The following is a 25120-nucleotide window of genomic DNA, read 5'->3' on the forward strand; positions in this document are numbered from 1 at the left end:
GGAAACCAGGCATGAGCTTCTAAGAGTCCTCTCCCAGTGGAGTCACACAGCATGTGACCTATGGCAACATGTGAAGTGCTGTCTACCAGGGAAGCTCATTAGTGACTCATTGCCCAAGGATTCTGTTAGGGGCTGGTCACATAGGCACCTCACACCTGGCATGTACCGAAACTCTAGACTCCCAGGAGGAAAGCAGGTGCTCAGCACTGAACTGCATTCAAACCGCATTTTTTGCAAAACAGTTCAGGCATGGCAAGCTGTTTATATCAATTAGGATGGCATGAACTCTGCCAAAGTCCAACTTCTCAGACGCCAGGCAAGGGTTAACCTTGCAAGCAGGCCTTTCTAAAGATAGCAGCCTCAGGCCTACTACATGAACCCTTTTCTGCATATTTGTGAAACAGATGTGAAATTGTTAATGCCAACAAATAGAAGCATTTGTGGAAGATAGTAAGCAGATCAGTCAAGTTATCTGTCAGCAACAGCTACTATGATATAATGCACTGAGAGGGTAGCTTGAGAGAAGCCATAGATTAAGTCTTTGTACTTAGAAAGCTTGGAAGCAGGCTGGGTTGCTATTAAACATGAAAAATTAGTCAGCTTAATCAGGATATGTCATAATTAGTGAAATCGGTAGTAAGCTCAGGGGGGGAAATGGTACGATCAAGTGGCATAGTATAGTGCCTAAGAGCCAGACTCTGCAACCAGACAGCCTGTGTTTGAATCCTGGCTCTGCCACTTTCAAACTGTGTGACTTTGAGCAGGTTGCTTAACTTTTCTGGGCTTTTGCTTCCTTACCTATAAAATGAGAAAACCCATAGTACCTAACTTGTAGTGCTGTTGTGAGAACAAAATGAAGATACAGATAAAACACTTACAGTGAGTTAATAAATGTTAATTTGTACTATTAGTATTATCTACCACTAAGCATTTACCATGTGCCAGGCAATATATTATTTTATTTCATTAATCCTCAAAAAGCAACCATATCTATAAATATTAGTGTTTCATTTTCTAAATTAGGATATTGGGGCTCAGCAAATTGGGGTTAGCTGTCCAGCATCACAGCTGTATCAAGATTTGAATCTCAGGGTAATTGGAGCGGATTTCTCAAGCAATGGGATTTGTGTTGGCTGTCAAAAGAAAAATATCTGGGTGTGTGAATTAGAGAGATAGAAAGCAGTCCAGACTTGGGGAAGAGTTTGAGCTGAAGATCTGGGGCACAGTGAGACCAGTTAGCTCCAAGACTTCTCCAGTTATGGAGAAGGAGGTAGGCCTCTGATGATGTGTGATTTGTCATCAAGATGGTGTGGTGGCCACTGGGTCTCACACTCACCAGGGAGAGGAATGCAGATTTCTCCTTCACTATCCCAAGTGGACTTCACAGGTACCCAAGTAAAGTAAGAAGAGATTTTTGCTGCTACCTTAGTTCTTGTTTCTCAGCAGAGGCCTTGACTAAAATACCAATTAATATCAGTCAGATGGGAATTGTTCTCATTTAGACAGTAAAGTATAGCCTTGTCTCCTGCCACATAGTTAGCTGCCCTGTGCCAATTACTTTGCAAAAAAGACCTTGAGGGAAATAATGATGTGACCCTTCACGATGTAGTTGAGCGCCCTCCTTCTTGTCCTTTCCTCATCTTTAGGCAGAAGGCATCTGCCTAAAATGTACGTGTGATTTTATCACTCCCTTGCTTCCATGTCTTACAAAGGCTAAACAGCATGGCATGTGCCTGGACCACAGCCACAGTAACTCACCACAGTAGTCTGACAACTCCTGAGCTTGTCTATACTCTGTCCAGCAAAATGAGACCACTGATTAAATGGCAGTGTCATTTATGCTATAAATGTTTCTAGATGCTTACTCTTCGTTTTTGTACTTATCTTGTAGCAGACCAGTAACAAACAGTCCATGGTCTGGTTCTGTTCCATGGACCACACTTGGAGTAGCACTGGGTTAGAAAGTCACCTAGTATGTAGTGTATGCCCGGTAAATATCTGTTGAGTGGGTGACTGAGTAGTGGTGAAGGTGGCTTCATTGAGGTAGTGTGAAGCATCTCCTGCTTTGGGGGTCCACAGTACCTGTGCCTGAGTGGATACGTTTGTCTGAAAGCTAGTTTTAAAATTATAGTACTATGATATTATATATCAAAAATATCTTCTTTCTACCCAGAGCCTTTGCTGGAGGCATAAAAGAAGGACAGGTGTACCTCGGAGATATCACAGGTGTGGTTCCAGACAGCAACAAAGTGAATATCACAATAAAGCAAGTCACAAAAACATTTTGGTTTCCCAGTGCATATAAAAGCTATGTTTATACTATAAAGTGTGCAATAACATTATGTCTAAAAAAATCATGTGCATACCTTAATCAGAGCATACTTTATTGCTAAAAGTGCTAATGTTTGTCTGAGCCTTAGGTGAGTTGTAATCTTTTTGCTGGTAGAGGGCCTTGCCTCAGTGTTGATGGCTACTGACTGATTTAGGGTGGGGGTTGCTGAAGGTTGGGGTGGTTGTAGCAGTTTTTAAAATAAGACAACAATGAAGTTTGCTGCATCAACTGAGTCTTCCTTTCACAAAAGATTTCTCTATTGTGTGCAGTGCTGTTGATAGCATTTTACCCATAGCAGAACTTCTTTCAAAATTTGAGTCAGTCCTCTCAAACCCTGTTGCTGCTTTGTCAACCAAGTTTATGCAATATTCTAAGCCCTTCCTTGTTATTCAACAATGTTCACAGTCTCTTCACCAAGAGCAGATTCCATCTCAAGAAACCATTTTCTTGGTTCATCCATAATAAGCAGCTTCTCATCCATTCAAGTGTGATCGTGAGATTGTAGTCGCTCAGCCCCATCTTCAGTCTCCACTTCCAATCTTAGTTCTCTGGCTGTTTCCACCACATCTGCAGTGACTTCCTCCATGGAAGTCTTGAACCCCTCAAAGTTATTCATGAGGGTTGGAATCCACTTCTTCCAAACTCCTGTTAAAGTTGATATTTTAACCTCCTCCCATGAATCACGAATGTTCTTAATGGCATCTAAGATGGTGAAACCTTTTCAGAAGGTTTTCAATTTACTTTACCCAGATCTGTCAGAGGAATCACCATGTATAGCAGCTATAGCCCTATGAAATGTGAGGTGTTTTGGTTTGTTTTGAGTTGGGGTCTCACTCTGCCACCCAGGCTGGAGTGCAGTGGCAGTCATGGCTTACTGCAGCCTTGAACTCCTGGGCTCAAGCAGTCCTCCCACCTTAGCCTCTCAAGTAGCTGGGACTACAGGCATGTGCCACCATGCCCAAGATTTTTGGAATGGTAAATGAGCATCGGCTTCAGCTTAAAATCATCTGCTGCATTAGCCCTTAACAAGAAAGTCACCCTGTCCTTTGAAGCGTTGAAGCCAGCCATTGACTTCTCCTCTGTAGCTATGGAAGTCCTAAATGGCATCTACCTCCAATAGAAGGCTGTTTTATGTAAATTGAAAATCTGTTGTTTAGTATAGCCACTTTGATCAGTTATCTTAGTTAGATCTTCTGGATAACTTATTGCAGCTTCTGTGTCAGCACTTGCTACTTCACCTTGTACTTTTACATTATGGAATTGACTTCTTTTTTTAAATGTCATGAACCAACCTCTCCTACCTTCCAACTTTTCTTGTGCAGCTTCCTCACCTTTCTTAGCCTTCACAAAATCGAAGAGAGTTAGGGCCTTGCGCTGAATTAGGCTTTGGCTTAAGGGAATGTTGTGACTGATTTGATCTCTCCAGACCACTCACACTTTCTCCCATCAGCAATAAGGCTGTTTTGCTTTCTTATCATTTGGATATTCACTGGAGTAGCACTTTAATTTCCTTTAGTAACTTTTCCTTTGCATTCACAACTTGGCTAACTCTTGGCACAAGAGGTCTAACTTTTAGCCTATCTCAGCTTTTGACCTGCCTTCTAAGTAAGTTTCATAATTTCTAGCTTTTGACTTCAAGTGAGTGATGTGCAACTCTTCTTTCACTTGAACACTTAGAGGCCATTGCTGGGTTATTCATTGGCCTGTGTTATGTTTCTAGGAATAGGAAGGCCCGAGGAGAGGGAGAGAGAGGAGAAAATGGGAACAACTGGGCCGGGGAGCAGTCAGAGCACACACAACACTTATGAAGTATGCCGTCTTATGTGAACGTGCTTTGTGGCACTCCAAAACAGTTACAAAAGTCACATCAGAGATTACTGATCACAGATCATAGAAATATAATAATAATGAAAAAGTTTGAAGTATTTTGAGAATTACCAAAATGTGACACAGAGACACAAAGTGAGAACATGCTGTTGGAAACATGGCATCAATAGATTTACTCCATGCAGTGTTGCCACAAACCGTCCATTTGTAAAAACAAAAAATGCAATATCTGCAGAGTGCAATAAAGCAAGGCATACTGAAACAAGGTACGGCTGTATAAGAGCCACACTGAAATCTGAAACAATTACTTTTGTCTAATAATTATAGCAGGCTGTATTTAAGGTTTGCAAAAACCTCCCACATATTTTCTTGTTTCAAAACTGAAAAAATCTGTCTCTCTTCTATCTCTTTGTGTTCTCTTTAAATTTTAAATAAAATCCTGAGGGTTTTCAAGTAAGGGATCTGGAAACAGATGCTGGCCAGGTAGAAACTGTGTTGACTGCAGTTCTGAAATGTTCAGCCTTCAGTTAGAGAAATCAGTTTAAATAAATCATGGGGCATAAACTGATCTTTCTGATGGCTTTTGAAAAATTGCTTTCTTTCCCCCAAATTGGCTTCAACTAGTTAATTTGTAATTTCCCTGGGGACTTTAGTAGACATTCTGTATATAATTAGAATCTGTTTTTATCACTTAAAGAAAGGCACTCAACTTTGTCTAAGTCTGCTGCACTGTAGTCTTTGATTCATTTTAAATTGGAAACTCGTACATTAGCATCCTCTGGACACAAAGGATGACAGACATTAAAGGAGTCCTTTATTTTAAAAGTCAGTGAAGCCCTTTGACTTCCTGAAGAAGTCAGTCCTGAAGCCATGCAGTGAGGCAGGGGTAAGGTGGGTGTCTGCAGTGGTGGGGAGCAGCAGTTTTCCAGGGCAGGGAGGAGAGGGTGGCTTAGCATGGGCAGTCATAGCCTAAGCCAGGAGAGGGACTGATCCATGCTGGAGAGGAATGGAGAGGGGTGGTAGAGGTGGGTGGTTACATTTAGGAGAATAGATCAAAAATAAATACAGAAGAAGGCTGGATGTAGTGGCTCACGCATGTAATCCCAGCACTTTGGGAGGCCAAGGCGGGTGGATTGCTTGAGGCCAGGAGTTCGGGACCAGTCTGGGCAATATGGCAAAACCCCATCTCTACTAAAACAAAAATTAGCACGACCTATAGTCCTAGCCATGTGGGAGGCTGAGGCACCAGAATCGCTTGACTCGGGAGGTGCAGGTTGCAGTGAGCTGATATTGAGCCCCTGCACTCCAGCCTGAGTAACAGAGCGAGACCCTGTCTCTAAGTAAATAAAGGAGGATATTGAAAGCTAGGGTTCTCACTATAGAAGAAGTGAAAGGGGAAAAGCCCTGTCTGTGGTCTTGGGTGGAAATGAAAGATTGGCATGAATTCACAGTTTTCAGTTTCCAAAGATCAATACAGAAGTAACTATCGTTGTAAATGTGTACATATGTACACATTTATACGCGTGTATGAAAATGCATGCATATATTTTCTTGCTCTGGCCACTGAGAAGGCCTGGAAACAGTGACACTGTAATAGCAATAAGCGTAGTTAGCACTCAGATCTTGTCTTCTAAATAGCAATTTCACCTTCAGGGAGCCAGGCCTCTTAGGGAAATGGCTGATTCTTAAACTGGAGCAGGGAACATGTAAAATAAACCTGGAACAAGGAAGGGCTCAGAATGTTAGGATGTGTCTAAAGGACACAGCCATCAATTTGAAGCGGCGTCTACTGGCCAAATTAGAGATAACTTAAGCATAAAAATAAATGGCAGTAGCACATTATAACACATTCAATGAGATATAGGACATTATGAATCCATCTAAATAGGAATAAATAAATGAATAAATTGAAAGACTGAAATTGATACTTACACAGTGTCAAAGCACTCCTCCCCCTGGTACTTACTAATTACAAAGGGGAAGAGAATAACTTGACAGTGGGGAAGCCTAGCAGTCACCACTTTCATCAAGTGGGCAAAGGGAAATCACACACAACCTAATAGGATGCAGCGAGAAGAAAGCATCACTTTTGTGATTTCTGCCAAAGAAGCATGACTTGAATCCAACCGTGAGGAAACATCAAACTCAAATTCAGAGATCTCTTACAGAATAAGTGACACATTATTGTGTGTTGAGGCCATGAAACTCAAGGAGAGACAGAAGAGCTGTTCCAAGCAAAGGAGACTAAAGAGAAGTACTAGTTAGGAGCAGTGTGTGATGCTGTTGTTATAAAGGATATTATTGAGATAACTGGTCAAAATAGAGTGGCGGGGGGAGGGGGGTGTGCACAGTGGCTCACACCTATAATCCCAGCACTTTGGGAGGCCGAGGTGGGAGGATTGCTTGAGACCAGGAGTTTAAGACCAACCCGGGCAACATAGTGAGATCCCATCTCTACACAAAATTTAAAAATTAGCTGGGTGTGGTGACATGTACCTATAGTCCCAGCTTCTCAGGAGGCAGAGGTGGGAGGATTGCTTAAGCCCAAGAGGTCAAGGCTGCAGTGAGCTATGATCACAACACTACACTCTAGCCTGGACAACAGAGTGAGACCTTATCTCGGAAAAAAAAAAAAAGAATGGGGTCCAAGGCAGAAATGGAAGTAATGTAATAGTATTTGTCATAAGGTACTTTTTTTTGGTCTACTACTTTTTTAGTGTTTGCAGCAACTCTAGTAGTAGATATTGTTGGAAGGATATTGGAAGCCAGGTTTCTCACTCAGAAAAATGAAAGGGATAAAGCCAGAATGAACCCTGTGGTGTTGGGTTGGAATGAAAGATACTGAAAACCATTTTACAGTTAAGAAAACCAAGGCCTAGAGGTTAGGTGGTAAACCAGGGGAGCACCTACTGTGTGCCAGGCTTCATGCCAGGCACTTTCTCATGGGTGATCTCATTTAATCTTTGAAAGAACTCTTTGAGAAAGATAGTCTTTTCTCCATTTTGCAGATGAAGAAAACTTAGACAAAGAGGATAAAATTGGCTGGGCGCCGTGGCTCATGCCTGTAATCCCAGCACTTTGGGAGGCCGAGACAGGTGGATCACTTGAGATCAGGAGTTTGAGACCAGCCTGGTCAACATGGCAAAACCCCATCTCCACTAAAAATACAAAAATTAGCTGGGTATAGTGGTGCACGCCTATAATTCCAGCTACCTGGGAGGCTGAGGCACAAGAATTCGTTTGAGCCTCGAAGGTAGAGGCTGTGGTGAGTCGAGATCGTGCCACTGCACTCCAGCCTGGGTGATGGAGTGAGACTGTCAAAAAAAAAAAAAGCATAAAATAAAACCCATCCAAGGCCACACTAAAAATAAGTGGCATTCTAGAATTTAAGCCCTTTATTGTCTCCAAATCCCATTGTAAATGTGTCTTTTTCAAGGCAGTCAGTAAACCAGTGGTTTTAAGGACTCTCATCTCCTGACTGCCATGGGATTTATAGAATTGCTGGAGTAACCTGACAGCCAAGACAGCCTGGGAGGGAGGGCATCAGGTCAGTCTACTGTGCAGTGTGGCTAAGGAGAAAGCCCCCCACCACTCAAGTAGCCTTTGGCCACCACCCTAGGCCACTGCCCTGTTACTCTTGTCAAGGCTCCTTCAGTCCTTCCCCCTTCACAGTGACAGCCAGAAGATCAGCAGCTAGTTGGGCCAGCACTGAAGACCCTGCTAAGTCCCTTGTATAGATTGTACAAGTGTACTCCTTTCTCTGAATTATTTGCATTATTTATGGGTTGTTTCAGCAGTTTTCTTCTGTTCCTCCATCGGTCTGCATCTTGTCAGAGGAAAAAAAATGTATATTGCTTTAAGACTTCACAAAAAAAATTGTCTCATTAAACCATTCTGCCTTTTGTTATTTCACAGTAATAGCAGCAGCAGCAGTAGTGTAATCATTGTAGTTATAGCTAGTTTTTTGAGCTCTTACTATGTGATGTAGACTGTGCTGAGTAAGCACTTACATATGAAGCAGTAACTCTAACAAGAAAGATAGTCAGAGCCCCATTTTATAGGTGGGAAAACAGGCTAAGAAATTCTGCTATTTGTCGTTTAGTAACTGGAAAAAAAAAATCTGAAAATTCTGGCAGATGAGTATCTTGTCAAGCTAGTTTGAAAATTTGCTAATGTGTCAGGTTGCTCAATTCCTACATCCCAAAACTAATATTTGAGGTAAAATATTAAGTCATAGATGCTAAATTTAATAATCATATGTATATACCTTGTGTCAAACATGGAGCAAATCCTCAGTTTATCTTTAAATAGGTTTCTCTTTTATGTTTTTAACTGGTTTTTCCTTTGCTTAACACATTTATTCTTGAGACTTACCCTTGCTATGTTCTTCTTCATTGCTGAATGGTATTGCATTGCATGAAAGTAACTCCACTGGCTTATCCATCCTGTTGGTGGACATTTAGGTGTTCCCATTTTTTTGGCTATGATGGATAAGGCTGCTGTAAACATTCTTTTATAGGCCTTTGTGTGGATCTATCTTTTCATTTCTTTTGGGTAAACAACTAAAAGTGGGTTGTCATAGTAGAGATGTTTCTTAGACTTAGTAAGAAACTGTCTTAAGTTTTCCAAAGTGATAGCACCATTTAACACACTGTCCAGCAATGTATGAAACTTACAGTTCCTCCACATGGCAGGATTTGGCATTGGCCATTTTTTCTAGCCATTCTACTGGATGTGGAGTGGTATTTCACTGTGGGTTTAGTTTGCATTTCCTCACTGACTAATATTGTTAATCACCTTTTCATGTGTTGATTGACTGTTCATTTTCTTCCTGTGAAGTATCTGTTCAAGTCTTTTACTCATTTCTGTATTGGAGGATTGTTTGGCTGTTGATTTGTATAGGAGTTCTTTGTATATTCTGCATACACATCCTTAGATACATGCTGCAAATATTTTTTCCTATTCTGTGGTTTATTTATTTTCTTAATGGTGTCTCTTGGTGAGCAGAAATGTTTAATTTTGAGGAAGTTGAATTTTATTAATTTTTACTTTGTCTACCCCAAGGTCACTAAGATACTCTTTTATGTTTTCTTCTAGAAGCTTTATGACTCTGGGTGGTATGTTTAGGTCTATCATCTGTCTCAGACCAACTTTTTGATAGGATGAAATGGGGTTGAGGTTTATTTTATTCTATATAAATAACGGGTTGAGGTTTATTTTATTGTATATAAATATCTATTTATTATAGTAATGGTTGTTTAAAACACTTTCTTTTTCTCATTGAATTGACCTGGCATCATCATCAAAAGTCAGTTGACCCAAACACGTATATGTCTGTTTCTGGACTCTATTCAGTATCATTGGTCTGATTGTCCTTATTCTACTGCCACACTGTCTTGATTACTGTGGTTTTTTCATAAGTCTTGGAATCAGCTAGTTGTAAATCCTTCAAATTTCTAATTTTTCAGTATTGTTTTTGCTATTTTAGATTTTTTGTATATTTCCATATCAGTTTTAGAATCAGCTTTTCAGTTTCTTCAGAAAATCTGCTGGAATGTTTATAGGGATTATGTTGAATTTATAGATCAATTTGGGGAGAATGGACATCTTAACATCTGTCTGCAAACATAGTATATCTTTGCATTTATTTCTGTCTTCCACTTTATTTTTAAATTTTTTTTTCTCAGCAGTATTTTGTTATTTTCAGTGTAGACATCTTGCTCATCTTTTGTTAGATTTATTCCTGGATTTTTTTTTTATTCTATTGTAAATGATACCATTTTGTTAATGTTATTTTCCAGTTTCTCATTGCTAGTATATAGAAATACAATTAATTTTTGTATATTGACCTGTCTACAACTTTGATTAATTCACATGTAGTTCTAGTAGCTTTTTTTGTAAATTCTTTTCTTTTTTTTTTGTTTTTGTTTTTGTTGTTGTTGTTGAGACGTAGTTTCGTTCTTGTTGCCCAGGCTGGAGTGCAGTGGCTCGATCTTGGCTCACTGCAACCTCCGCCTCCCGGGTTCAAGCAATTCTCCTGCCTCAGCCTCCTGAGTAGCTGGGATTACAGGCACCCACCACCATGCCCGGCTAATTTTTGTATTTTAGTAGAGATAAGGTTTCACCTCGTTGGCCAGGCTGTTCTTGAACTCCTGACCTCACCTCAGGTGATCCACCTGCCTCGGCCTCCTAAAGTGCTGGGATTACAGGCATGAGCCACTGCACCCGACCTTTTTATTGTAAATTCTATCAATTTTCTACATACATAATCATACCATATGTGAATAACAGTAGTTTTGCTTTTTAATCTTTATGCCTTTTATTTCTTGTTCCTTTCTTGTTTTATTGCACTGGCTAGGGCCTGGACCTCTGGTATCATGTTGAATAGAAGTTGTTAGGATGGACATCTTTTCCTTGCTCTTGATTAAGGGACAAGGATTTAATACTTCACCATTAAGTATGAAGTGTTGGGATTACAGGCATGAGCCACTGCACCCAGCGCGCACCCATGTTTGTTTGTTTGTTTTCATATTTGTGGTTCATTTTTTTATGTGTATATCACAGAAGTAGGTATTATGTAGCTGTTCTTTATCAGGTTAAGGAAATTTCCTTTCTTATTGAGGGATTTGCTAGAAGAACTCACGGAACTCAGAAACACTATTATACTCATAGTTGCAGTATATTATAGTGAAAGAATACAGATTAAAATCACCAAAGCTAAAAGGCACATAGGGCAAACTCCAGGAGAGACCAGGTACAAGCTTCTAGCTGTCCTCTCCCAGTGGAATAGTGTAGACAGCACTTAATTCTCCCAATATGTGACTCCCAATACCTGTGTCACCATGTATTGTCAATCAGGGAAGCTCACCTGAGCCTTGGTGTTCAGGGTTTTCATTGGGGGTCAGTGATGTAGATGTGAAGTGCTAGCATAGCAGGCCATAGTTAACTCAGTCTCCAGCCCCTCCAGAGGTCAAACTGATTGTCATGCCAGACCCCTCTTAACTTCAGTAGGGATGGCACTTGGTTCAAAGAGGCTGAAGAAGAGACCCCGAGCCAACAAACAAAACAGAGTTTATTTGGGGGAACTTATTTATAGAGCAGTCCAGTGGCAGTGGGCTGGACAGGAGAACCACTACTGCTTGTAAAAAGAATATAGTTTATATACACCTTCACTTAGCCACCCTCCCGCCAAGCAACCTCCACATGGCAGCTCTCATTACTTAAATTGCCATCAAGTGTGTCTGCCATGCACCGATAACAGTGGCCCAAGGCCCCCAATCATAAATCACTCTGTTAGCATAAACTATCTGGAATGCCCCCAGGTATACAAAGATACTCTCATCAGACAAGATATACTAGGAGCTTAGAGGTTATCTCCCAGGAGCCAAGCAAGGGCCAGTTTTTTCCTTGGAATGTGCAGAATTTGAACACCACAAACCTGCTATGTCATCCCTTTACTGCATACCTTATTTTCCTAGTTTGCTGAAAGTTTTTATCATCAGAGGATCTTGACTTTTTCAAATGCTTTTTCTACATCTAATGCAATGATCATGTAGGCTTTTTTCTTTTTTTGTTAAGGGGGTGTATTACATTGATCGATTTTCAAATGTTAAACCAACTTTGTATTCCTGGGTTAAACCCCATTTGGTCATGATACATTATTGTCTTTATATATTGCTAAAATCAGTTTGTTTGTATTAAGGATGCTTTTATGTTCATGAAGATATGTGTCTAATTTTCTCTTCTTGTAATATCTTCAGAGGTTTCTGAATCTGGGTAATACTGGCCTCATAAAATGATTTTGTAATTGTTTTCTCTTCCTCTGTTGTTCAGATCTGCTGGGTCCTTACCTTGTTCCTCATCCTAGGGAAAACACTTAGGCTTTCATCATAAAGTATGATGCTAACTGTAGCTTTTGTACGTGTTTGTCAGATTAAGGAAGATCCCTTCTATACATGCTTTTCCCCATCTTGTTTGATTGCTCTAGAGCAGTGTATAAAGGTATACATTCTATTTTACAGCTCAATAGTACTGCAGAGTGTCTTCCACCAGTTCCATGTTGACGGACATGTGGATTTTTTCCTAGGCCTTTGCCATATTAAAATTGAATTAAAAAATTGCTATAATCAATAACTTTTTCATATTATTGTTATATCTTTGGGATAGAGTCCCATAAGTGGGATTGCTGGATTAGAGATTAAATACATGTTAATTTGCAGGATATTACCAAGGTCCCCTCCATAGGAGTCACACTGTTTGGCACTCTCACCATCAATATACGGAAGTGCCTACTTCACAGCCTGACCCACCCAGTATGTCTTCACATTTGGGTGTTTTCACCAGTCCCAGTAGGCAAGAAATAATGATGCAGTGTAGTTGTTAATATGCATCATCTTCTCATGAGGAAGATTGAGCATTTTTCATGTGTTTAAAAGCCATTTGCATTTGTGTGAACTTTCTTGCCTAGTTTACTGTAGGGCTGTTGGTCTTTTTCTCTTTTTACTTTACCTATGGTGGGGCTTTTTTTTTTTTTTTAAATAAACTTGTTATTTTAAGAGCAGTTTTAGGTTCATAGCAAAATTGAGCAGAAGGTACCAAGAGTTCCCATATACCCCTTTCACTGTCTCCCCACCCGCCAATGCACCAATAGCCTTCACCACCAATAGCCATCACCACCAATAGCCATCAACATCCCCCACCACTCATGGTGCTTTGTTTTGTTTTGTTTTGTTTTGTTTTGAGACGGACTCGCGCTCTTTCGCCCAGGCTGGAGTGCAGTGGGTAATCTCGGCTCACTGCAAACCTCCACCTCCCAGGTGTAAGCAATTCTCCCACCTCAGCCTCCTGAGTAGCTGGGACTACAGGTGCGTGCCACCACGCCTAGCTAATTTTTGTATTTTTAGTAGAGACAGGCTTTCACCATGTTGGCCAGGCTGGGCTTAGACCTCAAGTGATTTCGCCCTCCTTGGCCTCCCAAAGTGCTGGGATTACAGGGGTGAGCCGCCACACCCGGTTCACCCATGTTTTTTTTTTGTATATGTGGTTCATTTTTTTATGTGTATATCTCTGATGCATTTGGAATTTACCTTGGTGTACAGTGTAGGGAGAGGGAAAACATTTATTCTTTCATGTAACTACCGATTATCCCAGTGCAACTTATTAAACCATATCATATATTAAATACATACATGCAATTGAGTCTGGTTTTGAATTTTATATCCTATTCATTGGTCTGTCAATCTTTTCATGCTCTAATACCACACTTGGTTTTTTAGGGTTTTCTTGGCTTTTATTCCCTCCCCTTCCTAATCTCCATGATATTTTCACTATAAACCTTTTCAAACATATGGCAGAACTGAATTTTATGTGAACACCCATATACCCATACTCTAGATTCGAGCATTTACATTTTACCATACTTGCTTCTTTTACCTGCCTATCATTCTATATGCATTTAGTCTCTTTTTAAAATAGATTTCAGAGTAAACTGCAAACAGTGTCCTTCCCCTTCCATACTTTAGTATGCATATCATTAACTAGAGTTCAATATTTGTTTACAGTTTTTCTGACCATTCTTGGTTATTTCCAGATGAATTTCATAGTTGATTTGTCCGGCTTCAGGATGGGACCTGGTGATTTTTTTTTATTGGGATCACACTACATTTATAAATTAACTTAGGGAGAACTAACATCTTTATATTTCTTTTTCCATCCAAGAATGATGTGTCCTTTCTTTCCTTTGTGTCTTTCAGGAATCTTTTTTTGTTTTTTACATATGGGCTTTGGGCTTAAGTTTATTCTAAAGTTTTTGTTGATATTGTTAGTTTTTTATCTTTTGTTTTGTTTTGGCTATTGCAAGTAGAATCTTCTCTTTCATTATATCTTCCAACTGTAAATGAGGTACATTATGATGAACATTTAAGTCATTTTGTTATTGTTGTTATAAGCAGTCCTGTGGTGAATGTCCTTATAACTTTATCTTTGTGCATATTTGTGATACTTAGAATAGCAGATTATATTTTCCAAAGAAAGCTGCCCCCAAATATATCCCATACCACATGCTCTTCTTAAAAAGTGATGTTACTGCTCCATTGAGAAAGCAAATTGGGGTCTGTGTTTCTTCCCCTTGAACTCCAGTGGACCATCGTGAATGTGTTGGGCAGTAGAATATGGCCAGAATTATGATTTCTGACTTCTAAGGCTAGGTTATGAAAAGCATTGAAGCTTCCACCAAAGTCTTTAAGACTGCCAGCCCTGCAGGCAGCCAGCTGCCATGCACCAGTAACACACTCATGCAGCTCCATGAAGAAGAAATGAGGCTCCCAGCAAGCACCAACTTGCTAGCCATGTGTGTGGCCTCCTTGGAAGTGAACCCTCCAGCCCTGGTCAGCCCTTCAGATGACTGCAGCCCTAGTTGCCTTCTAACTGCACCCTCCTGAGACACGCAGAGCCAGAACCACCCAGCCAAGGTGTTCCCAAATTCCTGACCCCAGAAACAGTGATCAGTAATAAATCTCACTGTTTCAAGGCACCAAGTTTTATGACTCAGCTATAGTAACCAGAACAATTAAAAAGATTGATAACACAGTGACTTTTGAAAAAATTTTTTGTTAAATTTTGTAGAGGACCATTTCCTAAATAGTCTTTTTGAGAAAACTACTCTCAAAAAACTCCGTGAAGAGAGTCTCTGCAATCAGATTATTTGCAAATACCATCCTTTTTGGAAATTCAAAATGTATTTGAGCATATTAAAGGCTCTGAAAACTTATATAGTGAAACACCTATCTAGCTTTGACTCAACTTTCTCAGACTGATTCGACCACAGAAGTCCTTTCCCACAGCCCAGGATGGGTAGAATATACCCCACATGGAGCAGTTGTTATGAGCATGGGCTTCAGAGCTAGGTTCCTTGAGGTCATGTCCCATCCCAGCCATTTGCTGACTGTGACCTGGGCAAGCTTCCTAACTTCTCTACACCTCAGTTTCCTCCTTTGTTAAAAGGTTGTTAATACTAGTACCTACCTGATGGGGATATTCGAAATTAAATAAATTTATCCATATAAATTGCTTAGAAAAAATGTCCACTATATGAGCCATTAACAAATGTTAGCTGGCATTAGTAATATCACCCTAATATGCATTTACATTGTTCCTTTAATTACAGTCTCTCTGCCTAACAATATGGAATTTATCCTAGATAGCACTCTGCCTATAATTTTATAGCGTTTATGTAGATTCTAGTAAAGCTATTACAAAGCCTGTTGTTGCATAACCAAAATGTTTTCTTATTAACCAGTTACTTGTATTTATAATGCACTCATTCATTCAACATATATTTATGCAACAGAATACCAGGCACTAATCCAGAATCTGGGATCTAGGAGCAAGGCTGACAACCAACAGATAAATAAACAGGGGGATTATAGACTGTGATAACTGCTATGGAGAAAACAGATGCGGAGGAGTGGGAGGCAGCCTTTCCTTGACAGAAGAGTCAGAGGTGGCCTCTCTGAGTAGGTGAAATTGAGCTGAGCCCTGTAGGTGGGCAGGAAGACGATGCCCTGGGAAGAGCTCGTGGGGAAGAAGCAGGGGAATGCCAAGTGCAGAGGACTCAGTCCTGAAACGAGTCTGTGCCTTCAAGTGGGTATTTAAGGACTTGTGCTTTCAGAGCTAACTTATATTAAGATGTGACTTAGAACATGTACGTGTGTGGGTATAGGTATATATATATGTGTGTATGAGTATATATGTTGGGGGGTGTGTGTGTGTGTATATATATATGGGTAGGGGTTATATATGTGTGTGTTTGTATGTGTGTGTGTATGTGGGAGTATATGTGTGTATATGTGGGGGTATATAGTGTGTGTGTATGTATATATGTGTATGTAGACATATGTGTGTGTAGAAGGGTATATGTGGGGGGTATATATGCATATGTGTACATATATGGTGTGTGTGTCTATGTAGGGGGTATATATGTGAGTGGGGGGTATATATATGTAGTATATGTATGTGGGTGCATATATATGGTATGTATATGTGTGGGTATATGTGTGTGTTTATGTGGGTGAGTATGAATATGTATATATATGTGGTGTGTGTGTATATGTGGGGGATATACATGCATGTATGTATATATGGGGTATGTGTGTATGTAGGGGGTATATATGTGTGTGGGGGGTATATATATGTGGTATATATATTGTGTGTATACATGTGTGGGTATGTGTGGGGAGGTATATGTGTGGTGGTATGTACGTGTGTGGGTATATATGTGGGAGGGTATGTATATATGTGTGCATGGGTATATATATGTGGTATATGTGTGTGTGTGGTGTGTGTATATGTATGGGTATACATGTGTTGGGGGTATATGTGTGGGGGTATATATACATACGAATATATGTATAATATGTATTATATATTATAATTAATAACATACTCAGCAATCTTTTTGCATTAGTGTCAACTACTGGGTAAGCATCAATCCAGCTTCCTGGGTTTGTTGCGTGCGGTGTGTCAGTTAATGGAGTATATTCAGCACATATCGACCGCAGCCTCCACCTGCATGCTGGTCACGGTGCCGTGGCTGCAAATGCAGAGGGCGTGCACAATCTCAACCCGGCAGGCAACAATGCCAGTGTTAAGTGCCCCAGTGGAGGTGTGTCCGGATGGCCACTGGGCCCAGAGGCAGTGACTGCTCCCCAGTACAGGGACACAGAGCAAAAGTTCAGGGTCACATGTGACTCCTTCTGTTGTCAAAAAGGAATCCTGTTATGGAAATAAAATACCTGACTGCTAATTATTTATTTTTAGATCTAAGCTGGAACCAGAACCAAATACAAAGACAAGAGAATCCACATCTTCTGAGAAAGTTTCACAGAGTCCTTCAAAAGATTCTGAAGAAAACCCTGCCACTGAAGAACGTCCAGGTACGAACTGAGATGAAAATCTCACCTTGCATTTCTTCCTCGTGGCATGTTGGCAAGAGTACAGCACAGGAACGAAGTAGCACAGCCTCAGACATGTTTTGGTGTTTGTATTTGCATAAAACAAAGGAAGCAGGAGGCGGCAACCTTTGTGTCTGTCACAGTTGATCTTCATGAGTGCCATGGAGGCAGGGGGTACATTCACCCAGTCACCCGGGAGCTGGCGGGGTCTGGGAGAAAGGGCCTGCTGGAGGGGTGAGGCTGGGAGCTATCTGCCTCAGGAGCCCTGTGTGCCAGCCTCAGGAGAGGCAGCATTGCTTCCTTGGCAGCCATGCCCTGCATGTCAGCTCTGAGCTGCCAGGCCGCGTCCGGGTAGAGTGTACAACCTCAGCGGCCTTTCATAGCCAGTCAATGCAACAGGACAAAATGCAAATCTGAATTGATGTGCTGCCTGTCACCACAGATACTAGAGGGCCCATGGCTTAGAATAGTTCCTGATGCACAGGAGATACAGAAGAAATACAGGGTCTCCATGAAGTCCGAAAATGTGGGAGGACATATACAGTGTGGTCATGGATGTCTGCAATCTGTGTGTCTGGCTGGTACCCCCGTGTAGGGATGCCTGCATAGTTTGCTGTATCTCAAAGGCAGAGTGGAGCAGGGTTCTTTCTGTGAATCACAGGGTGATGGTGTGCTGGAGCCAGGAGAGACTTGGCAGTCCCCTTTAGCATCCTTCTCCATAGTCTCATGGCAGTTCTTATTAACTCTTGTCTTCCAGATGCTAGGCACGGTCCTGGACATGTGACAGAAATTACAGGTTGAGTATCTCTTATCTGAAATGCTTGGGACCAGACGTGTTTTGGATTTAGGGTTTTTTCAAATTTTTGCATATTTGCATTGTACTTACCAGTTGAGCACCTCTAATCTGAAAACTAAAATCTGGAAAGCTCCAATGAGTATTTCTTCTGGGTGTCACATTGGAGCTCAATAAGTTTCAGGGATGTGATTCCTGCCCTCAGGGAGCTCACAGTTGATGGGAAAGATAAGACTCTAGCCCCTGGGAGAAAGTAAGTAGTACCTCAAGAGAGAGCAGAGGGCCAGGGAGACTTCAAGAGGAGCTGGCACTAAGAAGTGAGTCTGGGCCGGGCGCAGTGGTTCACACCTGTAATCCCAGCACTTTGGGAGGCCAAGGTGAGTTGGATCACCAGAGGTCGGGAGTTCAAGACCAGCCTAACATGGAGAAACCCCATCTCTACTAAAAATAGAAAATTAGCCGGGTGTGGTGGCGCATGCCTGTAATCCCAGCTACTCGGGAGGCTGAGGCAGGAGAATCACTTGAACCTGGGAGGCGGAAGTTGTGGTGAGCCAAGATCGTGCCATTGCATGCCAGCGAAATTCCGTCTCAAACAAAAAAAAAAAAAAAAAAAAAAAAAGAAGTGAGTCTGGACCTGACAAAATAAAAAATGAAAGCTTAGAAAGTTCTAGAAAGAGACAGCAGCATTAACAAATGCTCAGAGGCCAGAAAGCCTGGAGATTGGGTGGAATATAGTCAGTAAAGAAGACCCCAGGGGATCAGTGAAGCCCATCAGTGGGAGGAGAGGTGGGAGTAAGCTTGGAAGGGTGAGTGGGGCCTTGAATGCCAGACTAGGGAGTCTGGACTTGCCTCTGGGGCACCAGGGTGCACGGGTGGCCTGGGCAGAGGACTGGCATGGTGGGTGCTGTGCTTCAGGCTGATCCTTAGGGCAGCCTGTCAAGAAGGCTTCTGATGGCCACAAATGAGCATGTTGTAGCGTGTGAGTTCTGCTAAGAGAACTTTCCCATTCTAGCTCAGAGTTAATTTAAGTTTGGTTCAGATATGAACAAGGTTTCTGTTTCTAATTTTGACGTTTTTTTCCTTAAAAAAGAAATCAACACAGTAAAAGCTTGAAATGGATACCGTAATGAGGACAAGTAGGAGATAGCTCATAAGGTGGGGGTGGGGGGTAGATGAAAGTACAAATGTTCCTACCCAAAGAATGTCATCTCAGGAAAATACCAGATCATTTCTAAAGATACTTTTAGCCAAACTTTTACAAACACATGTTTTTCTATAATGACACTGCTGGTAAAAACAGCCATTTTTCTAAAAGCCTGCATGCACTAAGTTGTGGATGACATGGAGATTTTTTTTTGTAAAGATATATTTCTAATAAATAACCATAACTTTCAGGCATGGCCTGCCTAGTCAGCTTTCTCTACATTGTTGCTATCATTATGTTCTCTTCTCCTGTTCAAAGATCTGGACTTGTTGCCATCTCATAGGGCTGAGATTGACTACAGGAAATATACTGAGATTGAGGAAAAAAGGAAAAAGAAGCAGTATTTGCCTTTGAGTACTTGGAAGCTCACTGATAAGCCCTGAGACACCACTGAGACACAGACACAAAGTGACTTCATTACAGTCTCCCCCAAGGATCCATCCCTGCCATCCCTCTCCCCTCTGCTCCCAACCCCACCCTGTTGATGAACTGCACAGACCTCTTACTGTCATCCTGGGCGGCAGCAGTCCTTTCTAGGGGCCTGTGGTATTGACATGCTTCAATGGAGGATGCATCACCTTTCCTTGATCATAATGAAAAAGTTCTCCAGATTAAAATGTTCCTATGCTCCCATTCAGCAGTTCCATGCCCAGGTATCTGTCCTAGAGAGTCACTCCAGCGTGTGCACAAAACACAGCCCAGGACACAGTACCATTACACCAGTGAACAGTCTGAAACCACTGAGGTCTGTCAGCGTAGTTATTGCTAAAGACTAGTGTATCCTCACGATGGAATATCATGCAGCAATTTAAAAGAACAAGGTAGATCTACTTGGACCATCTCCAAGATGTATCAATAAATCATACAAAGCAAGTTTTAGAACAGCATGTTACTATTGATACCTGTGTGAAAAGCAAGCAGCCATACACACAAAACTGTGTATTACTTGAATATCATGGGTAGGCAGGGACTCATATATCTTTGTATGTGAATATGTTTAGATAAAATCTATGAAGCTACATCAAAGCAGTAACTTCTGGGAGAGGAATAGGATTGGAGAGCGGTATATCACTTCCTGTATATATATATGTATGTATGTATATATGCATATGTATTTTTTACAATAAAAATATCTGTGTCTTACAGTCTTTAAAAGTAGACAGGGGTGTATGTGCCTCGAAGTAAAACATACTTTAAGACTCATTCTGAAGAATTCTGAAGACATTCTGAATAATGTCCATTTAGTTTGCAGCCATTGCTGACATCAGTGTGATACCGAAACCATGCATAGGTCCCCCTCCCCATCACACACACACGTGCACGTGCCTGCACAAAGACAATTTAAAGCCTAAATGTTGTGAAAGAATCATGTCTGCAGTGCCTGAATATTAGCCCAAAGATCATGAAATATATAGACAAAGCTGTAAGATTCTGTTCCATCTCATGTTTGTGTTATGACTACATCCTAAGCCAGCCTATTCTAAAACAAATATTTGGTCTTCTATTTTCAATTTTTTTTTTTAACAGAAAAGATTTTGGCTGAAACACAACCTGAATTGGGAACGTGGGGAGATGGCAAAGGCGAAGATGAGTTATCCCCAGAAGAAATACAAATGGTAATGCTATTCTCTGCCTAATTAGTTATTTTTAACTGGTTTTCATAGGACTTCATTGAGGAGAAACTCATCCTCAATGCCCTTGCCCTTACTTTTATACTGAGTTTTAAAAATTATAAATGTGTATTTTATATACACTTTCCCATTTGATTTCCTAATTCTTACGGTGCTTTTCATATGCTTTAAATTTGCAATAGCATAATTAAAGAAGAATTTTGCCTTGGAAGAATTTTACTAATAATAGATGTCTTTTCAACAACAGCAAAATAGTCTTCTAGACTAAATGGGTCTTTTATAAATGCCACTATGATGGTTTTTAATTGTTTGAATTGCTAGTGCCATGGTAATGTGAAAAAAGTAAGATAATGACTGAAAAGTGAAAAGAATAACACCTTAACTACTGATCGCACCTCCTTTTAGTTACCTGCCCTCTGGTTTCCAGCTGCTATAGCTTACCGTCTATGGGTGGGTTTCAAAAGGAAGCTGATAGGTCTGCCAAGCCCCTGCCAGCTCATGTCCAGCAGTGTCTGTGTGCAGCTGATCTGGACACTGGTGTGACAGAAGCCAGATGGAATATGCTATCTGTGTGTGGAAACAGATGTCACCTAGAGCTGCTAGGATGTGACACTGTCCTCTGCCTAAGATGTGGGGAATGTGGCTACCACACAGCATGCCTCCAGTGACTCTGCCTGGCAAGTGATAGCATTTTAAGTGTGCAGCAGTTTGCAATAGACAAAACTTTTTGATTCTCATTTTATCCATGATACTCTTAATAATTGCACAAAGAGGTGGTGGAACATTAGCATCTCATTTTAACACTGGCAAAAGGCAGCAAAGGGTCTTGCCCAGAGTCCCCTAGTTAATCAGGGAAGAGCTGGATTTCCAGCCCTCAAGAAGATAAGAAGTGGAGCATGAAGACGGCTCTGTTGAGGAAGAATGGGATCCAGTCTTTCCCCAGCCTTGAGCCTCTCAGACTGAGGCGTTTGTGTTGCTGCTTATGCCACCTGAAATTTCAAGCTCTCTCTGTCCACTCCTGGCAGTCTTATAGGTCTCAGGTGTTTTTTTCCTCAGAGAGACCCGGCAGCCCTACCTACAGCAGCTCCCAGATACTGTGTCCCATGACCCTACTTGATTTTCCGCATAGAGCACAAGCTCTGTGAGAGCAGAATCTTGTCTTGTTTTCCTCACCACATTCCTAGAGCAAACACAGCAGTGTTTGGGAATTCTTTGTTGAATGCATGAGTGACTTTAATGAGTATAACATAAAAGCTATAGGTTGTTTTCAATGGTAAAACGGGATCATCAGTAATAACTATTAGAATGTTCTAGTGTTCAGTTATTACTAGTATTATGGATACTTATGAATGTCTTCTCTATCCCAAGCCTTTTACATATGTTGTCCTGTTGAATCTTCATGACAATCTAGTCAAGTAGGAATTACCACTATTACACAGTTGAAGAAAATTACGCACAAAAACTAAAGCCCTACCCAACGTCACAGAACCAGTAGAGCAGCAGAGCCAACCTTTGGCTCCAACCCTGTGCTTTTTTTCCAGTTGGTTCTGGTGGTCTAGGTGAGTGTTGCTGCACAGCAACAGCGTGGCACACTGACATAGGCCAGCCAGGCAGAGAAGTCAGAACAGCCACGCCGGCCCACCAAAGTGTCATTGTAAGCATAGTTGTGCAGGCTGGGGACCTCCAGGGATGGCCAGGTCCACAGGTCTGCTCTCGTGAGCATTGGCCGCCAAGGGCAGAGGACTGGCTCAGCATCCTCTTGCTCTTTGGACTTCCTGTTTCTTCTCTGTGCCTGAAATAAAAGATGGAAACCCAATCTCTTTCCTAAAAATGGCATGGACAAGTGAAGACAAAAAAGCCAAAAGGTAGCACAGCCTAGTGGGAACAGTGTATTGTCTGACTGGAGTCTACACGCAGCCTCATCATTGCAGCCCTGGGCCGTCTCACTGCTCTGGACCTCTGTTCCCTCATCTGTGAGATGGGCAAATAATGGTCACCTCACAGGTGGGGCTAAAGTTTGAGTGAGCTGGCCCATGAGGTGCGTGCAACAAAGAGCCAGACACATGGGGTGTTTGAAAAAGTCTGTTTCCCCTTCCTTTACCCTTCAGAGTGGCAGGTTGTACAAAGAGGCAGAAGAGCCTCTCCCTGCACAGGATGGAAGAGATTGGGCATAGTTGCCCATGTGCCATGAGCAGGGAAGGACTGTGGCGTGCATGCCGTCATGGCAGGGCAGGGCATGCAGGATGGCAGCTGGAGCTCAGACCATTTTCATATGCCTTTCATCTACAATTCAGTTTCACACAGATTTATCCACCCAGATGGGTGGTTTCCCCTTTAAAATCATCGCCCTGGAAGCTTGAAACTGATTCCGGTGATGGTACCATTAGCCCTGACTTTCCTGAGACTCGCTTTGGGGGTTCTCTTTCAGAGCCTGTGATAATTTCTTTGAAATACTAAGCAGAGCTGTCTTTGTCCTTTACAGACAAAAATAATTCTGAACTAAGGAAATGACTCAAACACCTTAAAGTGCCCTGCAAGGTCCTTGCCTTCCTTTCCAGCTTCTTTCATGTTCCAGAATTCACCTTATGACTTGAATTAAGTGCTCACCAAATCCAGCAAATGTGGGACCTAGGCCATCGAGGTGCACACTGTATAGAGGGTGGTTAGAGGAAGACAGCCGCAGGGATTCCAAGCAGTCATTGCTGTCAGTCAGGTTGAGAGATGAGGAGGGCCTTGAGCCAGGAGTGGCAGTGAAGGTAGTGTTGAGAGCTGTGGTGCAGGAAATGGCCTGCACTGAAGTGTGAGATGAGGAAGGAACCTTGAGCTTTCTAACGTGGGTCATCAGGAGGAGGGAGGGTGCACAGAAGGTGGGCAGGCTGGGGCTGAGCAGGAGATGATGAATTTCATGTAGACAGGTGTGAGTTTGAGGCGCCTGTGGGACATTCATGAGAGGTGTCTATGGGCTCCAGGGCTCGGGCTAGAGAAACGCATGTGGCAGACATCTTACAGCTGATGTTTGAAGCATGGGCTTGGGTGAGGCTCTCTAGAAACATGATGAACAGCGAGAAAGGAGAAGGGGTCGTGGACACCACCCTGGGGTACACTCCACTGGAGGGAGGCTGGGGCGGAGAAGCCGACAAAGGAACGTAAAGAGGGATTGGATCATATTCCCGACCTACAGCCAAATAATGGCAGAAGTTTCTTAAAAATCTCTTAGGTTTTCACCGGTTTATATGAAATCCTTTTATTAGTGGAAATGAGTCATTTCCCCAAATATTATACCATTGCCCCATTTCTTTGCTAGAGAAAAAATGTGTACAGCTCTGTCTCTTCATTAAGAAAGAATACATTTGTATTTAAGAAGAGTTTACCTTCTGTGTTGGGCTTTTTTTTTTTCTTTCTTTCTTTTTAATGCACTCCACCACTCTTCATAAAGGAAATACCTAGAATAACAGTAGTGTGGGTTGTTTGTCTGAGGATTTTTGCCTTTCTCTGGCAGGCAGTGGTGAGCTAAGTATGTTAACCTTTACAGCTGCGAGACTTAGGCAGCCTGTAGGTGTGAGAGTTGGACCACAGGAAGGCTGGCAGTGAGGATCTCCGTAATCACCTGATGCTCCCATCCCGTGGAGGGATGATGAAAGAACATGGGCTTTGGGACTAGACAGAGTTGGCTATGAATTTATACCACTTACTATCTTTGTAAGCTGAGGCAACAAATCACTGCCATCAGTGATCTCTTCAGAATCAATACCCCACAGAATTGTCTCAAGCGCTGGATGCAGTAGCACCTGTAAGAGCACCCAGCAGAGGGCAGGGCAGAGCAAATGGTGACTCCCTCCCACCAGAAAGATACTGCCATGTCTGTGCATTGTGGCATGCCCTGCACGTGTTTTAGCAACTGATATGTCAGAGTACGGCTCCTCTTCCCACATTGAGGTTGATGCAGCATGCTTCTGTTTCATTCCACTGTCCCGAGTCATTGTCTAAAGACACCAGCGGCCACTCCCAGTAACGCTGGTAACTCTAGCATGGTCGTATCAATGACTAAAGCAATCAGAATCAGCAGGACTTCCTAATTTTTATTGTGTTACTGCAAGAGGATCGGGCAGAAGGCTGTAATGTTCAGTACTTTTATGACAGGCTATTTAATGTCCAGTTAACTTCTTTCTTAATAATAGCTAAGTACCATATCTTATAGTCTGACTAACTCAAATCTTATTTAAAAGGCTTAACTTTGAAAATAAAGAGAAAGAAATACAACACTGTTGGTTTTAAATTGGAAAATGTTGTAGCAAATCATGGTCATAATTCATAATCACTGTTTCGGAATTTTTCCTCAGGGTAAAATAATGAATTAAGCCCAATAGTAGCAATATAATTCAT

General features: G+C 41.7%; 1 protein-coding gene across 3 annotated transcripts in view; it reads left to right on the plus strand.

Annotated features, from left to right (window-relative positions):
- STX18 (syntaxin 18) overlaps window positions 1-25120 on the plus strand; it is a 123056-nt gene that overhangs the window by 87177 nt on the left and 10759 nt on the right. Inside the window, exons 6-8 of one of the 3 annotated variants that reach the window (XM_024245685.3) lie at window positions 2174-2226; window positions 16976-17091; window positions 20634-20722. In XM_024245685.3, coding sequence (XP_024101453.2) covers window positions 2174-2226; window positions 16976-17091; window positions 20634-20722 — 258 coding nt within the window. 3 annotated transcript variants of the gene reach the window in all.

The sequence above is a fragment of the Pongo abelii genome, chromosome 3, assembly GCF_028885655.2.
Source record: "Pongo abelii isolate AG06213 chromosome 3, NHGRI_mPonAbe1-v2.0_pri, whole genome shotgun sequence".
In the NCBI taxonomy this organism is placed as follows: Eukaryota; Metazoa; Chordata; class Mammalia; order Primates; family Hominidae; genus Pongo; species Pongo abelii.